Below are 22071 nucleotides of genomic sequence, written 5' to 3'. Positions count from 1 at the left end.
TATGTGATCATTTGCATGTAATGTGACAGAGTAACTAAGGAAAATTGTACAAAAGCTAGTGTATAATTAAAGCATCAACAACGAGGTAGTATGACAGAGGCCGTTTTCTTAATTTAATCACACACCTGAAAACACTGTATTTCCTCAACTCCAAATGTCTCCAAACATCAGCTAATAACTGCTATCCACTGATTTCTTTCTTTAGCTTGTTTTCCTCATTCATCACTAAATTAGTAAATTAGAACCAAGTGTAAAACACATGTAATTAAAATTTTAGCTAAGTATAACACCACAATATAATAATAAAATGTAATTGCAAGCTCCATAAAAAAATAAAATAAATAAATGAAGCTCTATAAAACCTACTTAATTACAGTAACAAGATAATTATAATTTGTTACTTCCAGTCTTGGCTTGGCTGCATGTACCTTTTTTTTCTTATCTGAGCTGTTGCAGGGAATAATGCCTGTTTTATCTGTGGCCAAAAAAACCCAGTAAATCCATTCTGGTAATGTAATGTGACCAACAGCAATGCTTTTCTGTGATAAATTCCTGTAAAAAAAAATATATATATATATATAAATATATATATATACAGTATATATAGCTTTCCATAAGAAGAAGACATATTTTTGTATCGTCTCTCACCATCTGAATATTTTTTACATCTCCTCTCTCATGCTTTTCTCTGTAGTTCTAGCAAGAACAGGGCATTTTGTGTCAGTCTGTGGCACTCTCTTCTGATTGGCTGACTGTTTTCTGAGTGACGCATGGCCAGGCCAACCACAGGTATCAGACTCTAGCCAGCTATTGTAGCTTGGTAAAACTTACTGGTAAATTCAAATGGCGATGGTCAGTCAGCGCTGATATGAACCGACGTTCAAATTCAGACTAAAACGTTAAGGTGTTTGCTTGGACAGTGTGTCCAGGTGGGTTGTGCTGGGAGCATGGCTGAGGGCGGTGACTGTATAATTGTGACATCACAAAATTACAGAAGTCCTGACGGCTGGTTTTAAGGCCCAGTGTCTGAGTGCATTTCTCTGTGGACTGAGCGCTTTGATACTTTCACAGTATTAATATAGAACCTAGACCTGCTTTATAATCAATAAAACACATGGTAATCTACCTTTATACAATATGGGACCTTTAACTTGCTAACTTTAAAGCACTAAAACACAGTAGTTACTTTGAATGAAGTGGTTACTGTGAACTTACTTCTGTTTTTTACTATAAATATAACTTTTACATATTGCAAGCAATAATAGACTGTCACTTTCTCCTCACTGTAAACAATGGGTGGAGTTGTCACAATACACCCTAAGGTGTCAAACGAACCTTATCTTCTTAGTTCTTCATTCAAGGTTAGCTAGCTGCGCCTCGGGGAACTCTTCAGATGTCTGCAGCGTAAAGAGTTGTGACATTGACACAGGAGTCACAGTGGAGTCACGTCTCCTACATTTGACAAGGTTGTGACGAGGCTGCCGTCGTATAAAGGGAAGAGGCAGAATGTGCAGCGTAGTTCTCAGTGCAAGGCGAAGTTGTGTTTGTGAATTGCACACTTAGAAAAAAAAAACAAACAAACTCAACAATCTCTTTAAATACCCACAGGCCTCAGGAAACACATACGCACTGCAGCACACACACAATGAAACGCCCTCGTACACTCACTGAACGGCTGCCCACGCCAATGCGCAGAGGAAGTACCTGTGCGTGTGTGCGTGTGTGTGTGTGTGTGTATGTCTGTCTGTGGGTGTGTGTGTGTGTGTGTGTGTGTGTGCGTATGGTTTCATTGAGGCAGCAATACTCTTCTAAGCCCTCAGATAGTCAGGGAGAGACGGGGAATGAGTGGGACAGATAGGGCCCAATGTCTAATTAACTTACTGCCTTTAGAGGATGTGTGTGTCCTTAAATCCAAAGCAAATGATGACCAGTGGGAAGAAGGAAGGGAGGGGCCGGAGAGAACAGGAGGAGGGAGCAGGCTGCAGTGATGCAGAGAACGAGGATGCTGAGACATGCAAAGTACCACTGTTTTTCGTATATACTATGAGTTAAATGTTTTTTTTTTTGTCTTTCTTTTAATATTTGTATATTACACAGGGTTCTTTCCAAATAATTTAAGAGGGTAATAATAAACAATGAAAATAAAAAGTGATCAAAAAAGAATCAGTGGACACCTGAAGAACAGATCAGTAAACATCCTATGTGAGGAGAAAATGGTGAGGTGTTACAGATTCACATTCCAGCTCTTCCACAGGCACAATTCTCCACAGCAGTTACGCACATGTAAAACCCAAGCCAAATATTTTTTGGAGGGAACACGACTATGTGAATGTTGCATGCTATGGGTATTTGCTCGCATTGTAGGTTCAGTTTGTTTTTTGTTTTTTCTGAACCAAAATTCCCAGTGATGCCACATCTGCAGTATTTGCTCACAGACTTTGTTTTTTATTTTTGTTGTTTTTTTTTGTTTTTTTGTGAGAAGCGACAAAAGGCAAGAGTTGAAGGCTGCAGCAAAAAAAAAAAAAATCACTGTGTGAGACTGAAAAACAAACTCACTAAGACACAGAAGACGAACGGGAAGCGATGGAGAGGCAGGGGCAGAGGGAGCCAGTGAATTAAAGTCTTTAATTAGACCAGACATAGAGTGCTGTCTGCATGTATCACACAGGCTAAGCCTAAAGGGAGGAGTATAAAAGGAAAGTCACTTTCAAGCTCCAGTAATATAATGGGGCCCTCGTGGGACCAAGCAGGGGGTAGATGTTTCTTTTTTTTTTTTGGTTTATTTCTGTGTGTGACTATGAGAGTGTGTTCGTCTTGACAAAAAGTCTCCCCACGTTCAACCTGTTTCAAGGTTGGCCTCAAACAGCTGAAGTCATCACTGTAAACCATGAGGTTAATGTGTGACTTTTTGCCATTATCATCCTCAGCAGCAGCACAGCGGCGCACAAATAGAGCCTCTTGCTAAGCCCGGTGTCATATCAGTCTTGTGTGGCTAAGCAGGCTGTTCAGTGAGTTGTGAAATTGAAATGCAGCCTTGGTTATTAGACAAACAGCCCATCACCCGTACTGCTAGTTCACTGTCAATAGCCACTGTAGCGTCAACTAACTACACAATTCATTTGTTGATTAAGAAGAGCCGTGCGTGTTGTGTACGTTTATGTGTGCACGAGCGCCGATGCGAGTGTATGGGTGTTGGATGACATCAGACTATACATCATTAAAGCTACATGAGTGTGAAATATTAATCCTTAGCAGCAGTACAAATGAAAACATGACCTCTGGTTAAATGTTCTATTTGAATCCATTAACCTGCTGACTGAGATATACAAATATTATTTTACATTATTGTGCGTACGCTCAGCCTAAAGGGTTTCACCTGTTTGTATATAATAGTGGTATTCTCTGGCTACAAGCTCAAGAGAAGTTTTTATTTAAGGGAAACTGAGCAATCCCTCACTAGCTTGTGTGTGTCTTTTCGGAAGGGAAGCCGGTCAGCTAGTGCAGTAGGATGAAGTCATGTAACTCAAAATACAGCTGGGGAAGAACCAGGAGCAAAATGTTAAACCTCAGGATCGGGAGAAATCCCACTTCTCCTGTAACATTTCAGAGTGATCACGGTGGTAATAACTTAATACTATTGAGCCTTGCTGCAGACCGAGCTGAAAGAGCTGCGTGTTTGCAGACAACAGTAGTCTGGAGTAGGGGCTTACCTGAGGGGGCCCTCACAGTCCGGCATACTCTTACTTTGACTTGACGTCTCAAGAATGGGAATCCTGGTCAAGTCAGACAGGAGCAGGCGAGAAGATACTGATACAGAAAACACAAAGGGTGCAGGAAAGGGTTCTGAAAAATTTGATGTTACAGCAGCTGCCAAAATTATAACTTACTTGTCATAATGCTGTGGCTCTATATATTACTGGCTTACATCTGTAAGGAAGAACTCCATGTAGGGTCAGTGGAGGTGAGGAGATCAAACTGCTGCACGGGTCTTCCCACCACATACACACTCAAACTCAATAATTCAGAAGCAGCAGCTGTGTATTCCGTCTCTCTTAGTGGGTGAGTTATTGATGTATTACAGACTATCCATTGTACCAAGTCATTTCCTGTTGTTATTTTCAGTTTTATGGTTGTATTCATGTTAAACATGGAATAAAGAGCAATCAACGTGTTACAGTAGTATTTTGTCTAAGACACTTCTAGTAATGCATGTCATTATTTTTGGAGTGGATTTTGGTTTGGAGCTGTTTCAAGTAGTTAAGTAGTTATTCTGTCCAAAAGCATCCTCCTGTCCAACCCTTTCGGGCATGGTCTCAATCATTAGTCACCATGCTCTTCTTACATGTGCAGAGATTATCTTAAACTTCCTGCACAGATGAAGTGAGCAGAATCTTTTATGAGCAGGAAAAAAAAAAAACATTTTTTTTATTTTTTATTTGTTTGTGACTAATTACTAATACATATTGTGTTTCCCTTTTCCTTCCAACCCAAAATTAAGCTACAAGCCGTTTGCTTTGAAAGATGCAGGGTGTTCCAGTATGACCTGCAAGCCTGTAAAATAAAATACACAAATGTGTACTTTCATCTATGAAGCTGAAAAACTATTTTCTGTGTGTGACAAATGACAGCCAGCGTAATTGTGAGTCAGTACTAAATTGGTAAAAATCCAAAACAACTTAATGCAAACCTCTGAATATGTTTCTGTAATCACTATTTCAGTGTTTTTATACGCCTGCCTTTAATACATCAGTTGAATTTGTTTGGTTCTGGAAGGAAATGGATTTGGCCTGTACAGTAGTGGTTTAGGTTGCTTACATACAGTATGTCAGTAAGTGCAGGCACTCTCACACAGAGAGGGCTGGTAAAGAGACAGACAGAGCCGGTGAAACCTTCATGGATCTTTTGACATTCCACCGGCTCACATTATTATGTATGAAACTGCCAATGACATTTATTACCATTTATTTACTGCTTAATCATGTCTACATCAATCGAAGTAGACACTTCCCTCCAAGTAGCTGTTGTGAAATTGCTGCTAGGTTCCATGATGACTGTATATTTGCCAAAGGAGACAAATGAGTTCCTTTTCCTCCTTAAAAGCCTTTTAGAAATAACTGATCATGACAGTAATAGACTTATTTATCAATATTTGAAACTGATACTTATAATTTGACCTTGGAGGAACTTGGGACTTTTGACCAGACAGAAGCAACAATACTATTTACTCTTCTTTAATCTGATATTGGGGGGCAGTTATCTGCCCGGTGCATTGCTTCTTTCTCACTCCACATCATATGGGCTGATTCATGTTGCTACATTCATCATTGACGACCCTCCAGAGGTAAAAGTTAGCGTTTAGCTAAAGGGTTTCCAATACAACTGCAGATTAAATCTCATTTGAACTTTCATTCGCACTCTGTTGTCCAGTCGGTGAACCCTCTAAGTTGATCATTGTGTTATATTAGTTGCTCCAGTTACAAGTATTGATTAGATATGAAAGTTTTTTTTTTGTTGTTGTTGTTTTTTTTGTTTTTTTTTTAAAGTAAGGTGCCTGGCCAAGTCTGTGCATTGTATATTTTATTTCCACCTACACTCACTGAGTCATTCCAACATTTAGTTGTTTAGGTATGGGCTTCATTAGGATTCCACTGGTGTAACAAAGGGGTACAAGTTGCTGGTGCCCAAAGGTTTGCCAAATGCCCCGAGTACTTGTTACAGTGCAGTTTTGACTTGTCACCCTTATTTGTTTAATAGTTTAAAAGTTGTCAGATACATAATACCAAATACCCCCTTCCCTTGCCTCATACCGAAGTGTCTGTCTGCAAAGAGCCATGCTTTCCAGATCCGTTGTGGGCAGTTACAGTGTTTTTTCAACACCAGGTTCAAGAGGTCAAATGCCTTTAGCAACAAGTTTCTCTCATTAAAACTGGTCCTCAGCTAGCTGAATGCCTTATTAGTGGTTCAACATACTGGGTTACGTATCACCTCTCTCAACATTGGCATTTACTCAAATTTGACCTAAACTAAGGTTGTTGTTACCTTTTGTTTGTGAGTGGGTTTTTTTGTGTGTAAGTGTGTGTGTGTATGTGTGTGTGTGTCCTCCCAAACTGTCAGTCATTTCCATTTCAACCCAGTTTGGTTTTATTCATCGTGCTATAGTCCCTGTTACTGTTAGTGCTAATGTTGGGAAGGCTGCAGTCACATATAACCACCTTGACACCTGTGCTGTGTCTCAATTCGTGTACTTACATACACTTCATGTTTTGAGTGCAGAAGTGCTCTCATATTGACAAGTACAGCAACATGCAGTGCACTACAAGTACAGGGATGGTGCACCCAGTGGTCAAAAAATCGAACGTGGCCACTCGCCCTCAACAGTCGCCATCTTGGCTGCTTAGCGGAAGGATAGGGACCACTGACGTATTTTCAAACGGTGACCGAGAAGGGAAGACATGTAGACGTTGACGTGCCAGTCTCGTCTCCATGTCACATGACAAAGGAGGCAAACACAGGAAAATAAAAAGTTCATTTTCAAGCCAAGCGAGCAAAACAGGCAGCAGGCGGGCGATAATAGAGGTCGCATGTAGTGATCGTCACTTTCAGCGAGTGCACATCGTTTTTGATTTGGGACAAACATTCCCTGTCGAAATTCATACACTACAACAGTGTAGTACACACTGTACTACATGTGAGTGTGCTGAGTGAAGTATCCACTTTAAGACACAACACAGGTCACTGGCCAACGTCTTCTTTTCACCTGCGAGTGATGAACATCACAGTGTGGGCATAACACATGGAAGATCCACGCTACCAGCTCTTGAGTTCCACCTCTCCACAAACACCCAGTCTAATCTGTAAGAGTTCCAAGTGCAGCGACAAAATGTAGAAACTCACCTGCTTCCCATATAGGCGACTGTGTCTGTTGCTGTTCCATATCAGAGGCATCACTAATTGGAAATGAACCCTCATCTCTGCGGTGTCAGAGTGTCAAAGGCATCACTGGCGGGGAGTAAAAACAGGATGCTTCCCTTGTCTTGTCTGTGCCTTGTCATATACAGATCTTCAATAACTAACCATGCCCCTGAAGAAATCACGCTTTCTTTGTTTGTCTACAATGATTTTTTTTTTTTTTTTTCCAAAGAAGGGGCCAACTCAGTGCTGCAGCACACATTGCCTTTAATGTAATGAGGGGTGTGCACGCACACGCTGAACCACTACACTACTCCGCTCTACTGCCGGCTTTGACATTAACATATTAAATAAAGCAGTTTAGGGTGGATAATTCTTCAGGCGCTTTGCCAAGGATTCTCATACAATTAAAAGAAGTCACATAAAACAACATCAGGCACACGTACAAAAATAATACCACATTGTCTTTCATTTTCTCTGTGCTTTATTGAGAGTGACAATTTGTGACAAACTGTGCCAGACTGTGCATTTCATTAAATTTGAGGTGTGTTTTATCAGTTCACATGATAATACAACTTAAACAACTTTCAAGACTAACTTATAAACCTTTGTGCAAATATGAAAATTGTTTAGTGTCTTCTATGAGTTATTGTCACCACAGTTCAATATAAATTTAATGAGACAAGTCCAACCAATGATCACTGGAGCCTCTGGACAAAAAGAAAACTTGACAGACAACTATGGTGACCCTGAGAGCTCAATGCACTGCAACTTGCGAAAACCCATGAAAATAGACAACACACAAGCAAATTCAGAAAACATCTACATCAATTTGAAAACTCGTGTTGCAAAACACAACACAACCAAAAACACCAACGTGATGCAAGTCGCACAGATGACAGCGGAAGCTGAAAGGTCCCATATTGTATAAATTGATTTTCATGTCTCTTTGATTATAAAGCAGGTCTAGGTTCTATATTAATACTGTGAAAGTATCAAAGGGCTCAGTCCACAGAGAAATGCACACAGCCTGTATTCAGGACTTCTGTAACTTCTGAGCCTTAAAACCAGCTGTCATGACTTTGTGATGTCACATCAAAGCAGTCACCGCTCTCAGCCATTCCCCAAGCCTCGCCCACCTGGACCCATTCAACTTTGCAGGGATTGGTTTCCGTGAGTGATTATTATTATTCGATCACTCAGAAAACAGTGAGCCAATCAGAAGAGAGGCTCAGAGCCTCCTCTCTTCTGATTGGCTCACCGACCTGTTGTTACTAGAGCTCCAGAGAGAAGCCTGAGAGCGGAGATGTAAAACTACATTGAGATGCTTTTTGGTTCTTAAAACCACAAATATATTTTTTTATGGATCATCACCTCAAATAAAATACAGGAAAAGTGTAAAATATGGACCTTTAAGAAAAATGACTTAATTAAGTTGATAGCAGGTGGAGCCAGTTTGCAATCATCTTCATCCCAGCATTGAAGGGAGAAGGTGTTCAAGAAATATGACTCATATAACTAACTATGGAACTAATATGATACAATGTACAGGATGTGTGGCGGTAAGTGCAACTTGACAATGGATAAGCTCACATTGCTCAAGTGAAGGACATGTTCTGGCTCGAGTTAATAGGGCTTATTATGTACGTCGACTGTCTTACAGTCAACTCCCCCACCCCCATCCGTTGGCTAAGAAGCCTGCCACTCAGGAGCACATGAGGCTATTGTTAGTGTCAGTTTATTTGACATTTTCTTTGTGTCCCGGTTGAACCCATCGACTGAACAGCCCTCCGCTGTGATAATAGTCATCTCCCAGACACCCACAGTGGGAGAGAAAATAAATGACAGAGGGGAAAAAAACGAAATAAGGATAAAAAAGAAGTAAAAGTGCAAATAAGAGAGAGAGAACGAGTTGGAGTGGAGTCACGAGGCTTCTGCCACAGTGTCTGATATAGCGGTTACAAAAATGGATTGTTTCCAAGGCAACAGACAATTAAAGGCAACTGCTTTATCCCCAATGAAGTCTTATCTTTTACTACCTAAGATTATCCTCAAGAACATGAAGAAATGCTGGATATGAACTGGTGGAGGTGACAGGGAGTGAGGGAGTCAACGGGGTCAAATCAACGCCGCCACCTTGCTTCTTGCCACACAGTGCTGACACAGCCTGACTGCAGACGCACCTCATTTCAGGTTTATGTCAGGGTTATGTGACCCAATTTACACTACAGGTCTATCACTGAAGAACAGATTTACTATGCAAATCATGCTGGATTCTTTTCTTACCCTCTCACTATGGAACGATTTACTTTCTTTCTTTCTGTCTTTCTTTTGCCTCCCGCACACTCCTGCCGCGTCCTTCAAATACTGTCAATCAAAGCAATGGCATAAGGGATTAAATTAAAACGAACCGTGTGCTCTTAAAATGTGACCTGCAGCTACATTTAAAGGTGGAGGAGCAAAAAAAAAAAAAAAAAGAATCTAATCAAGTGTCTTTATGCCAAGGGCTCTTAAAATGTATGTCCTCCTCCAGCACACTTAGCTCACTTAGTCGTGGGTTAGAATAAAGTCTGTGGACACCTTGTGGACATGAATTTTACTAATAAAGTCAAGTGGGTGATTAGAGAGGCAGATACTTGCACATTGTACTGGTAAATTATACAGTACAATGTCAAAAAAAAGCTTATTTGAGGGAATACATCAGTGTTTTTTGAGGGGTTTCTTTTTCAGATGTGATTTGATTCAGTTTTGGTTAAACTAATCTTGAGCCTGATTTGGATATTTTGGACATAGAGTTACCACCACACTACAAACCACTACATTCTTATCATCATATGATGCAAATACTGTCACAGAATCCTGCAGCTCTTATTCCACCTGTTTCTTTTCCTGGAAAACGTGAGGCTCTATCAGTCGAAACTCTGTCAGCAAGGCTGAAGAGTGACTCTCACTCTCGTACAGTGTGTCACTGCAGACAGGCTCCTTCGATATCGACATTCCTGCTTTTTTTTTTGGCCGAACAAAAGAAAGACTGTGAATGGTGTGATAGCACATTCACTATAACAAGCAGCTATGTGGGGAAGGGTGGGTGGAGGGGTTTGGGTGGGGGTGTCAATGGAACAAAGAACTTTGGCCTCCAGCAAATGAGCTGGGCAGACAGCAAATTATAGCTCCTTCATTACCGCATTGCAATCAGTCCATGGATCGATACATACAGTAATCACCAGCTGTGGAGAGAAAAGGGGAGTGATGGTGATGGGAGCAATGTTCCTCTGTTTCGGCCTCTTGTCGATGGCTCCTCAAGAAACTGGAGGCAGAGGTCCATTGACGTATCCACAAATTACCAATACAGCTAAATAGAGAGGTCACAGGTCAGGGCTGGACATGGGGGAAAAATAGTCTCATATTATGGGGAATTGTTGAGTTATATATTAAAACAGATCATTTGTACGATAACTACATACCTAATGATATGATACATTTCATGCCCCCCAGTGGCTCACCTGGTAGAGCGCATACCATAAAAGGCTTAGTCCTGACAGCAGCTGCTCAGGTTCGAGTTCGGCGCACAGCTCTTTGCTGCATGTCATTCCCTCCCTCTCTCACTGTCGCTATTGGAATGATGGCGAAAAATGCCCTAAAAATAACTTCATTAACTTGGTTGTCTAATGTCTTACCTCAACAAGGGGGCATGGGAGGCTCAAGTTAGGGGCAACAAAGCACCTGAGTTTGAGTCTGACGCCTTGTTCAGACCGATCATTTCAATGGTTGCTGGGGCAACAGGGGTCAGAGCACAGAGGGTAAAAGCAGAAATCAAACAAGCATTTGCTGCAATTCAGCGTGGCATCATCTGGTGGTCAGTCAAATACATTGCCTTGTTTCGTAAACCACTACAGAGTCTTTTAACATGTGATGAGCCTAAAAATGTGTATAAAAATATGTCACCTGTGCCTGCAGCAGCACTTCAACAACAACGCAAACGCTTGTATTTTTTATTAAAAGGTCAGAGTCAGGTGTAAGTTGACCTGAAGACCAGGTTCTGTTGGGTCTACAGCAGTTAAATCCAGGATCAAGATCAATTAAAACCCAGTCCAATTTGAATGATCTAAACTGTGAATATATGTATTTAAGCAAAGTTCAGCACAAAGTAAACTGAACTGAAAAGAACTGTTACATAAGTACTCTCTACAAAGGTGGTGCTTAAAACATTTTTCAACATTATTACAGAATTACAGCTAAAACTCTAGACAATCTTTAGTTTCATTGCAGTAATTATTATGCTTGCTTTTCTGGAGTGACCCTGCCGAAGTCCCATGATCCACTGCACTGTAAACACCAGGCTTTGAGAGTCTGGCCTTTGCCAGGGAGAATCATCGGTTGGCTTTTCCCCGAGCTTAGAAAACCACATATGTTTTTCTTAAGGACAGCTGACAGTTCAGATTTATGTGTGAGGGAGATAAAGAGGGTAAAATAAGGCAGGGAGGGGCCACAAAGATCTGAGCAATTAATCAATCGATCAGTCCACCTCAGTTGGGTTTGTGTTCACCACTTACAAGTAGTCTTAGATTTTTGAACCCCACTGCGTGTTGCGTGCCAGACTCTTTATCAATGCCTAGGAGTGATGATGTATTCATATGTGACTGCTTGGTTTTTACTACACACAACCCTCCATGGTGGTGTTTATGTGATGTTTTGTTTTTGTTTCTTTTGCAGGTGTGTGTGTGTGTGTGTGTGTGTGTGTGTGTGTGTGTGTGTGTGTGTGTGTGTGTGTGTGTTGTGTGTGTGTGTGTGTGTGTGTGTGTGTGTGTGTGTGCGTGTGGCCTGTTCTTAAACATTGGCCAAACGTTTAATAAGCAAACAAATGTTCACAGCAGTTCACAGGCTTTTGCTTGTGCCTTGGAGCTAGCGCAGGACACTAGCCTCTGTCTGTGGACCCAGCAGGCCTGTTTGATTCATGAAGCAGCATCAAAGCTTTCATATGCCCCTTACATTTCCCACTGCTCTCTCATCTCACTGTTGAACCGTTTCTCCAAAGCTGCCGGATAGTATCTCTGCGGGGTGGATGGCACTCGTCGGTAGCTAATAGAGGGTGACTATATATGCACATGTGAATGTGTGTGTGCGTGCGTGCGTGCGTGCGTGCGTGCGTGCGTGCGTGCGTGCGTGCGTGCGTGCGTGCGTGCGTGCGTGCGTGCGTGTGTGTGTGTGTGTGTGTATGTGTAAGAACAGCGAGGTAATGTGATGTGACAGGAGGATTTGCCAGCGTGCGGCCATCTAGATTTTGGATGTTTTCACATGCGCGTCCACAGATACATACAGTCGTCTCGACGCATTCTCCCTTTTTCCTATTCCCCTAAAACTACCTGATTACTCCCAATATGTAATCCAATCAGCCAAAAAGCAGTATGTTAAGGTTCATTATGCGTTGACTAATGCACCACACAAGTTTGGATGGAGCTAGTCATGCAGCTCATCTTATTAAACCTGTTCTCTCTCTCTCTCTCTCTCTCTCTCTCTGAGTCTGAGCTGAATCAGTTTAATAACACATGCTGCACTGCACTTTTATTACTGTAATATCCACCAAAGACGAGCCTAAAATGGCACTTTCAGGGCAGCACTGAGAAACACAGATTATTTTCATGTTCTTATGACATTTTATCACCATTTATGATGCTATGTTTTTTTTTGTTTTATTTTTTTTTTTCCAGAGTAGGGATATTTGTTATAAATATGCATAGATTCAGGATTCATTGTTGCAGGGAAGCCAGATTTGCATATGTATTTACACGTCCTAATGCTAATACTTGCTTGTGGCTCTACAGCGGAGCTACAGCAGGACTGTCACTGTATGGGTACAGAATGTGCCAGTGGGTGGAGTGTGTGATTGTCCGAGTCAATGGCATTGATTACACTCAAGTTGGAAATTCAACCCCTCTCCCGCCGTCCGTCCTCCCCCTCATTGTGTAGCTCACAGAAATGAAGCGCCCCCCTCAAGAACAGCGGAGGCCAGGGGTCTCTGAAGCAAGGCTGCCTGAAACCAAAACTGCAAATTGTGTATATTGCGAGTGGTATGACCTAGGTCGCAGTGGAGGTTGGAGTTATTGAATCCCTTTTGTGTAAAGCATAAAGGCTGAGGGCAGAAAGAAAACGTCAATTCTAAGTTAGATAAGGAGTGCTTAAAATATGAAGTGGTACGATATTGTTGTCATTCCGGGGTTGAGACCTTAATGATACTTCCAGAGAGATCAGATGTCAGGGAGAGAGTAGCACTTCAACAGCTGGCAGGGGTTTGGGGTTTACGTTCATATGTATGTATGGGTGCGAAAACCCTCACACTGTAAAATCTGACAAGTTGATGTTACTGAAAATAATCCAGGAAACCGAAGCCTTAAATAAGCTGAGTGAACATAACTATTAATCTCCGTTTGTGTTGACTTTATATCTACTTGTTAAGTTTACTTAAAATTTTGTTTTTTTTTTATTTATTTGATGAAGTTTTACCAACTTAAAGATGAGTAAAATGAACTTGCTCTTTCTGAGTTTTGGCAACTTAAGTTAAAGTTAGTCTGATTTAACTGAACTGTTGCGTTTACTCAGTAGAATTTAGTAAACTGCCGCAGTTCCCGAGCTTTTCCAACTCACGGAACCACTTGTGAATCTCAAAAATGTTGGTGACCCACATCCAACTCCATAACAACACAGAAGCCGAATGATGCCTCAGAGCACTTTTTATTTTAATGATAATGATGGAACATTCAGGACTGAACTGAAAGCAGGACAAACATGAAGGAAATTCAATTTTTGTTTTTTGTCTGACGGGAGGAGATCACTTGTAGATTCACCATCTGTCTCTCGACTCTGTCCTTTTAACTCTTCCTGTTGCAAACCAGCTATCTATTTTAATACTCCACTTTTTACCATGGATGTGATCTTTTAGTGTTTTGCAAATGATTTGTAACGACACTTGTGATACCTTCACAGCCCACCATTGGGCCCCCGGCCTACAGGTCGGGAACCACTGCCTAAGATAAATAAAGTCAGCACAGCAAAGAATGACCAGTGACAAGATTTTTTTTCTTTTTCTTATGCCATTCTGAGCGTCCTAATAAGTAATCTTCAAAATAATCTTTAAAAATACTAGTACCGTAATATTCAGACTAAATCTCCCTCACTTCAGATGGCTCCATGGCACAGTTGTATCACACATACAAATATTCAAGTAACCTTCAGCCAACTTACAAACTAGAAGAAGCATTCCACTAAACTATGCATATGCTTTGAACTGTAATTAACACTACATAACACTGTAGGTGTTAACATTGTGCTACATACCTGTATTCTGCTGTTTGCAAACCAGTCAGTCACGTGTATATTCTTAAACATTTACAAAACAGAAATTTACAGATATCGTATTACAGGGTATCGGAAATCATTTTCTTGAGGGAAATATTAATTTCTAAAAGTTCTATGGCCTTTAAAAACTTGCAGTACACGTATCACTTAACATTTTGCAATCACTAACCTGCCACGTTATTAAAAAATGGCTGCATTAAGGCTGGTATAATGTGAGTTTTCTAGAACGCAACTCAAAGCAATTTAGCCAATCATTTCAAATATATTCCTCAGAAGACAGAAAAGTGGTGCATCTATTCCAGCCGGAAAAAGCGATAAAGAATAAAAGTATTGTTTATGGGCAACAAGTCTTTCAGTACTATTCAGTGTGCATTTACCTTTTTCGTGTTTGTACTGTATCGTTAAATATTAGAAGCCAATGAACTTTTGAATCGGAGGCCCAGAAGAAGCAGCCTGAAAGCGTGAGCACCAGGAAAGGCCACTGGAGCCAGAGGATACATGTGGGCAGATGAGAAACACTGGCTCTTTTCCTCATTACATCTGCTTATTCATGCAGGGAGTATCATTTTTGACCCCTAAAAATACCCAGCACTAAAGGTCCGCTCAGTCAGCGCAATGAAATCAAACACCAGAGGATCTCAACAGTTAATTAATAATAAAGACACCATTATGGGTGGCTAAATTTCAAATGAGTCATTTCTTTAATGTAGCCGGGGCCTTGTGTGAGGTTAATTGAGACCTTGACAGCACTTCAGTCTCTGCTGTGTGCTCGGTTGTCTTGTCTTACCTCTGGCTACGGCGTGCGGCTCTTGGGCTTTTACGAGAGAGAGATTTGATCTGACTGAAAAAAAAAAAAAAAAAAGTGTATACTCCAAGCGTGTGTGCGCACGTAATCATAAGAGCGGTGCCACGGGAATGAGAGGATGAGATGGAGATGTACAGTAGATGTAAAAGGAGAGGCAGATGTATAGTGACAAGCACATATTCACAGGAGCTGAAGTGGTCCTAGAGACGGGGAGAAACGAGTCATTCTTTGTATTCGTTTTTTTTTTTGTGTGTGTCTTGAAAGCAACGGGGGAAGTGATCTTCTTCTCTCTTCTGGGAAACTGGGAGGAGGGCTTTCCCAGTGCTCTGCAGTGTGAAAGAGGATTCCTGGAGCATACAGGAGATATGGGGAATTACTTAACCAGACTCTAGTGTACATATTTGGATAACACAAAGATGTATTACTGGTTTGGCATTTTTATTCTATCCTACCTCTGCCTTTAAAGTCAAGAACAAAAATCGTGCGATTGTGTAAATTTTAAAAATAACTTATCAAAGGGATTTTTTTTTTTTTTTTTGCCATTGTGACCAGACCGACTGGTGCAACAGTCAGTCCCTGTCCTCTCCTCTCACTTCCTGATCCTCTCCAGCTTTATCTCCTCCTCTCAGCCTTCTGTTCATTAAACACACATAAACAAAAGAAAGTTTTTTATTTGCAGCTCGTGTCTCTCCCGTTGCATCCGGCTCAATCTCGCTGAGCCCATAGAAGCAATCACAAGCTGTTTGTTGCTTACCGTTAACAGCTCATACTGTGGGAGGGGGTCCAACTTAATACATAATTGAAAATGGTTGCTGTGGTCCATTTGCCACGCTTTTATTCTTCCAACATCAGCAAGGCAGGCACCGCCAGGAGGCTGCTCTTGGGGGATTTGCTTTTTTTCTCTGTGTCATTTTTCCCCTCCATCTCTTTCTCTCTCCTTTGATGCCTTTTTTTTCGATGACAATTTACACTTCAGTTGAGATTGCTCTAAATTTCGATTTTACCCAAAATGCTCTTTTAAGTAGCTGCCTCTGTCTGGATGCCATTTGTCCCTCACTTCCTCCTTTTTTTTCTTTTTTTTTCTTACACATGAAATGTTTTCTTTCATGTGAGTGCATGCACCCATATTACGCTCCAGAAGTATAGCAGTTAGTACATCACTTCAAACAGCCTTCTTTCCTTCTTCATGCTGCAGTTATTCCTTAACTGGATGTTAATGAAATAGTGCAATCAACTCATGTAAGCTACCACACATTGAATGGACCACAGTCATTTCTCAGTACAAAGTGCACAGCTATCATATGGACACACTATTATCCATCTCCACTCACCAGAGATTGCTCCTGTGCCGAACTCTCTCGCTCACAAGATTTGGCTCTCAATCTGTCTGCCAAAGGACCCCCCTCTCTGGCCAGCCCCCCCCCCCCGGGAAATGCACCGAGGTCTTGGAGTGATTTTGCTGTAATGGAACTTCAGGATAAACTAGATTTGTTGATCCACCCATACAGGGGCCTCTTGGCTCTTGGCGGTTCGAGTTTGCCCCCTCTTCCTCATGTTTCAGCCCTAAACCTCATTAGCTGAGGCTGATTCTTTAATCTGTCCTCCCCAGGGAGGCAGAGGTGCGTAGGGGCAAACGAACACAGGAAGTGGAGTGTCACTTCAGATCATAGTACATGTCGAGGAACCAGTTGATTTGTATCACTGCAGAGCGGGGAAGAGTTATTTGGGAGTTGAGAGATGTTGATGTTAATGATGGTGTTGTGTATATCTCTGCTTTTTCCCGAGGTCAGTTATTTTTTAGCTGATTTTTACCACATATCTTAGGATTTGTAATATTCAGTCTGGAGATCAGCCGTCTTATTGTCATGATACTTAAATTAAGATGAAACTGAGTTTCGCAGGCAGATATCTTGTTCCTAATTCAAGATGTCTGCCTGAGGAAGGCTGCTGCTGCCTGCATGCTTCTCTCTTTCTTTTTGCTTCCCTTTAATGACGCCTTATCACCACAAATATGTCACAGTGAAAAGATTGTCATGGACATCTACAGAAGACCGCTGTATTTGAAACAAAAATACTTCACTTCACAGACTGTGTGAATCATCCAACATTTTTATGGAGCTCAAACGCTAAGCTAACATTAGCACTGATCCTGCAGGGATGCTTAGCTCTGAGACTACCACAGAACTGAAGATGATCAGCTGCTTACTGGAGTAGATGTTGCAGGAGTGAAAGATTGTGCCAAGAGTAGGTGATATTATGATTGGCTAATGTTAGCCAAACACTGGCATGAACCGATAGGCATGCTAAACTAATGCTAGCCCTGGATACTACTAATGAAAGGCACATTTCTGAGGCTGCCACTGCAATCAACAGTGTACCTGGGAAACATGCTGTCAGCAACGATTATGCCTTTTGGAACATGCATAAGGCAGAACTGAAAAAAATTAATCCATCCACCAAAAATAGTGATACCTGTAGCGATGGAGAGTTCTTCTCAACTCCCCTGAAATGAACTCTGGTACCGGCTGACCTTCTCTGCTCAACCACTGCTGTGTGAGCCCAGATCACCATGTGAAGAGGGCGATCTTATGTGGTCTGTGACACAACAGAAAAAAAACCCCACAAACTACTGTCTGGTCAGCAGACTGTGAACAAAAGTATTGTGCATTGAGAGGCCACAAGGTATTTCCATTGCGTCTTTACTGGACTGCTAAAGAGGCTAAGCTCCCTAGATATTGAGGTTTACATTAGTGCCCTCTGCCGTCAGTCGGATGGGGAGTAAACAAGTTCAGCAGGCTACTGTGACTGAACATGTGGCTCTCAATTGCTTGTGCTTCACATAAAGTGATTTTTTTTATTGACAATTTCAACCTCTATCTGGAGCACATGTACCTCTTCAGAGATAATGGATTTCATTGTAACAGATCTGGAATGGAATTATTCACTTTGAACCTACTTTACTCTATTTGCCACCCAAATGTGGTGAGGTGCAAGGACAGCCTAAAGATAAAGATGGCCACCCCATCCCCCACACGGTCAAACACCAGCTCAGCAACCCAGGAAAAGGTGTGAGCCCTGCCCCAGGGCAACAGCCTTGCAAGGTGAAATGCAGGTGATCTCTCACACCGCCGCAGCCAGACTCCACCCCAACAACTCCTCCTGATACTCACAACACTCCTGACACTCATGTTAGATCAGAAACTGTTAAATAACACTATATTAATGATAATACTGGTACACTGTTTATGGAGGCTATCTGCCTGTCACCAACTTTTAACTCAACCTCTGCTGATGATCTCCCAGATAATTTCAATTCAGAAATTGTAAATGTTAATGATGTCAAGCAAAAGACACCACGGAGAAATGATGCATCTGTAAAAATCCATGAAAAAGAAAAGCGTAAATGGCAAAAATCTATGATGCACATATGCAGCTGCATACATAATCTGGAATTGAAATATTGACAACTGGCCCCTGAACTCCTTTCAACTGATAACGACAATGTGTTTGCTTCTTTCTTTAGGGATAAAACTCAAAACATTAGACAAGCACTCAGTAGTTCCTCATTAAATAAATGTACCACCACTACTTCTACATAAAAGTAACTTGATAAACATGACCCAGTTTTAAACCATCAACATGCTCAATGTTCTTCCAACGAACCTTCACAAAAACGTTTACAGCTACTCAGGCGACAGACCTACTGCAAATTGTTTAGTTTCCATTGGCAACTACATATCTGGCATGATGTGGAGTACATCAAGGTTCAGTTCTGGGAGCTTTCTTATTCAACCTTTATATGCTCCCACTTATTGCTTGCCTCAGCTATGTGGACAACACTCAGCACTGTCAACAAGCGACTATGCTCATATTGACTCACTGCGTCTGTGCATTAATGAGTGGATATGCCAATATTTCCTCCAACTAAACAAAGACAAAACTGAGATAATTGTCTTCAGTGCTAAATAAGGAAGGCTGAAAGTTGGTGAACATCTCCATTCTCTTTCTTTCAAGCCTAAAGTCATAAATCTGGGTGTTATTATTGACTCTGATTTCAATTTTAACCCCAACATCAAGTCTTTTACAAAAAATATAGCAAATATTAGATGATACATGTCAAAACAAGATCTAGAAAAATGTATTTTTGCTTTCATTTCCAGAATGTTAGACTACTGTAACAGTCCTTTCTCAGACCTTCCCAAAAGCACAAATGCAGCTACAGCTCATTCAGAATGCTGCTGGAGTTCTAACAAAAACCAAGAGAGATGAACACGTTACACTAGTTCTTAGATCTCTGCACTGACAACCAGTGTCTCAAACAATTGACTTCAAAATGTTGTTACTTTTCTATAAATCATTTGATGGTTTTAGGGCCTGAGTACATCTCTGACTTGCTTCCACACTATGAACCCTATGAACCTCTTAGGTCACCAGGCACCAGTCTGCTAAGTGTCCCTAGGATTCAAACAAAACAGAGTGAAGCTGCATTCACTTATTATGCTGCACATTGCTGGAATAAACTTCTGGAAGATATTAGATTTGCACTAACTCTGGCTACTTTTTAAAAAAAGGCTAATGACTTTTATGTTAACATCGGTTTTTAATTGCTGCTAAAAATTGCACTCTGACTCTTAAACGCACTGTGACTTTTGATTTGGGTTTTTTTTTTTTGCATTTTATACTTCTTAATCTTTTTTATTATTCTATGCTGTGTTCTTTTTTTATCTATTTCTATTTAAAGTACTTTGAATTGCCTCTGTGTATGAAATGTGCTATATAAATAAACTTGCCTTGCCGTGATCCTGCAGGGAAATGATGTCATCACTGTAGCAAAAGTAGTGTGGTTCATTCGGAAAGACAGGATATGTTCCAAAGAATAAAAATATTACAGTATAAGGAGTAAATATAATGCTGCATATGATCATAATCACAGAGAATAGTATGGAGACCAAGAAAAATGTTAATCATTTTCCATGCTCACTGGTTCCATCGTCCACACGCTGATTGAGGTGTCACTGTTGTGAATGTTGTTGCAGCGCTACTTTCTATTGTGACAGCTGCGGTTGTTTGTTCAGATCCTGACAGATGCACACTGTGTCCTCCCCTGCTGCTGTAAGGCTGCTTGTTTGACATGTGTCCATTGTACAAACTGGCTGTTTTGACTGCTAGCGTGTGAATGAAGCTCACTGCAGTGGAAGGTGTCCATGTGCTGCAGACAGACTGACAGGCATTAGCAATGTTTTCAACACCTTTTCCCTCCCTTTCTGTTTTTTTTTTTAAGGTGCTCCTTTAATCCACTTTGTCTTGTCTTGGCATTCATGCTTCTCCTGTTGTGTTCTGTGCTATTTTCCACAAATTCAAAGACATCCTCCTATCTAACTCTAACCCAGCTGCTTGCTTTGCTCTGGTGGAAGTAATCTTCTTTTACCTGAGACATACTGTTCATAATGCAGATGCTTCACTCTGTAGCCAAGGTTGTTTTAAAATGTTTAATTAATGTGTTCATAATTTAGTTAGTTTGTCTATTTACAAATATTATTTCAGCCCCATGATGAAAAAATTGTTTGGAGCAACAAAAAAAGGCAAATCAACTAACTGAATTCTGAATAACTGAACACTCCTTCCTTCTCATTAAAGTAGATATTTGCAACTTTTTCTATTGTTCATTTGGATGTTTTAACTTTCTGTTTTAACACATTTTTGACTTTAAATGTTTTCCTTACAATGATTAGGAATACTTTTATTCAATTAATTATATAGGCGAACAAGTTGCAGCAACCTAATTTTAACTTCGGTTCCTTTTTCTTTCTCCCTTCTCTCTTCTCCAGGTAAGGAAGAGTCAGTGGCCACCTTCAAGGGCAACGAGTTCTTCTGCTACGACCTGTCGCTGACGCCCATCCAGAGCAGCACCGACGAGATCACGCTCTCTTTCCGTACGCTGCAACGCAACGGCCTCATGCTGCACACTGGGAAGTCGGCCGACTACGTAAACCTTTCGTTGAAGAGCGGCGCCGTCTGGCTGGTCATCAACCTGGGCTCGGGGGCTTTCGAAGCCCTGGTGGAGCCCGTGAACGGCAAGTTCAACGACAACGCCTGGCATGATGTGCGCGTCACCCGCAACCTGCGCCAGGTAAACACTGCCCGTCTGAACCAGGGCCACCACATTCGGAGTGGTGCCTCTGATTGCCACCCACCCTCTAATGTTTTGTTTGACTCTCCATCTTTATGTCTTTTCTCTCTGCACGTGAAGCGCACAGGGAGTGTTTCTCTCACCTTCCTTTTCTCCTCTCTTGTTGGTTTCTTCCCAGATTAACTAACAAGTCTCTTTTTTCCAGGCTGGAGTTGAACAGAAGGCTGGCACAGTTATTTCTCTCTTTCTTGGCCTCATATTTATTTCTAAAATAACCAAAGATCCATCTCACCTTCATGTTCAAAGGCCATTCTAAAGCAAAAAGTGAAATGGCATCACAGCCCAAGTGACAATGAGACTAATCCCAGCTAGATTTTAGTTAACATACATTATAAGGGAATCAATGACAACTATGTATATTTGGGTGTTACCAGGGACATTGTTTCGTGCTGTTATTAATGAACAAGTGAAGAAAGTGCTCTGCTCAGTATATATGCACATAATGTACTTGGCTACACAAATAGAATGCACCTTAATTTATCAATGGTGACAATGCACTTAAACCCTTTCTGAACAAATTACCCAACACATCTTTACAAATCTTTAATTGAAGCTAATGGAAAACAAAAGAGCACCTGCAACCCGAATGTCCACGTGTATGTGTGTGTCCGTGCATGTTCCATCCATACACATGCACAGCAAAGCACTACGTGGACCAAAGTGCACGCGCCACTCCCTGAATGCACCAGGTCATCAATTGGCAGTTGCAGATACCAGCAGTGAGATACAATCAATTTCACTTACACTTGCCGTGCTTACTTCTTCGCGTTTTTTTTTGGTAATTGTAATTGGAATGAATGTCTTGTCAGACCCA

General features: G+C 41.2%; 1 protein-coding gene across 1 annotated transcript in view; it reads left to right on the top strand.

The window, feature by feature from the left end:
- The window catches only part of nrxn2 (neurexin 2), a 630539-nt gene that overhangs the window by 199819 nt on the left and 408649 nt on the right, over positions 1 to 22071 (top strand). The window contains exon 5 of the mRNA XM_022752210.1: positions 20896 to 21197. Within this exon, the coding sequence (XP_022607931.1) occupies positions 20896 to 21197 (302 nt within the window). The remainder of the gene's footprint in view (positions 1 to 20895; positions 21198 to 22071) is intronic.

This window comes from Seriola dumerili, unplaced genomic scaffold (genome assembly GCF_002260705.1).
Source record: "Seriola dumerili isolate Sdu_G_001 unplaced genomic scaffold, Sdu_1.0 BDQW01000167.1, whole genome shotgun sequence".
In the NCBI taxonomy this organism is placed as follows: Eukaryota; Metazoa; Chordata; class Actinopteri; order Carangiformes; family Carangidae; genus Seriola; species Seriola dumerili.
This window is presented reverse-complemented; position numbering and strand designations above follow the sequence as displayed.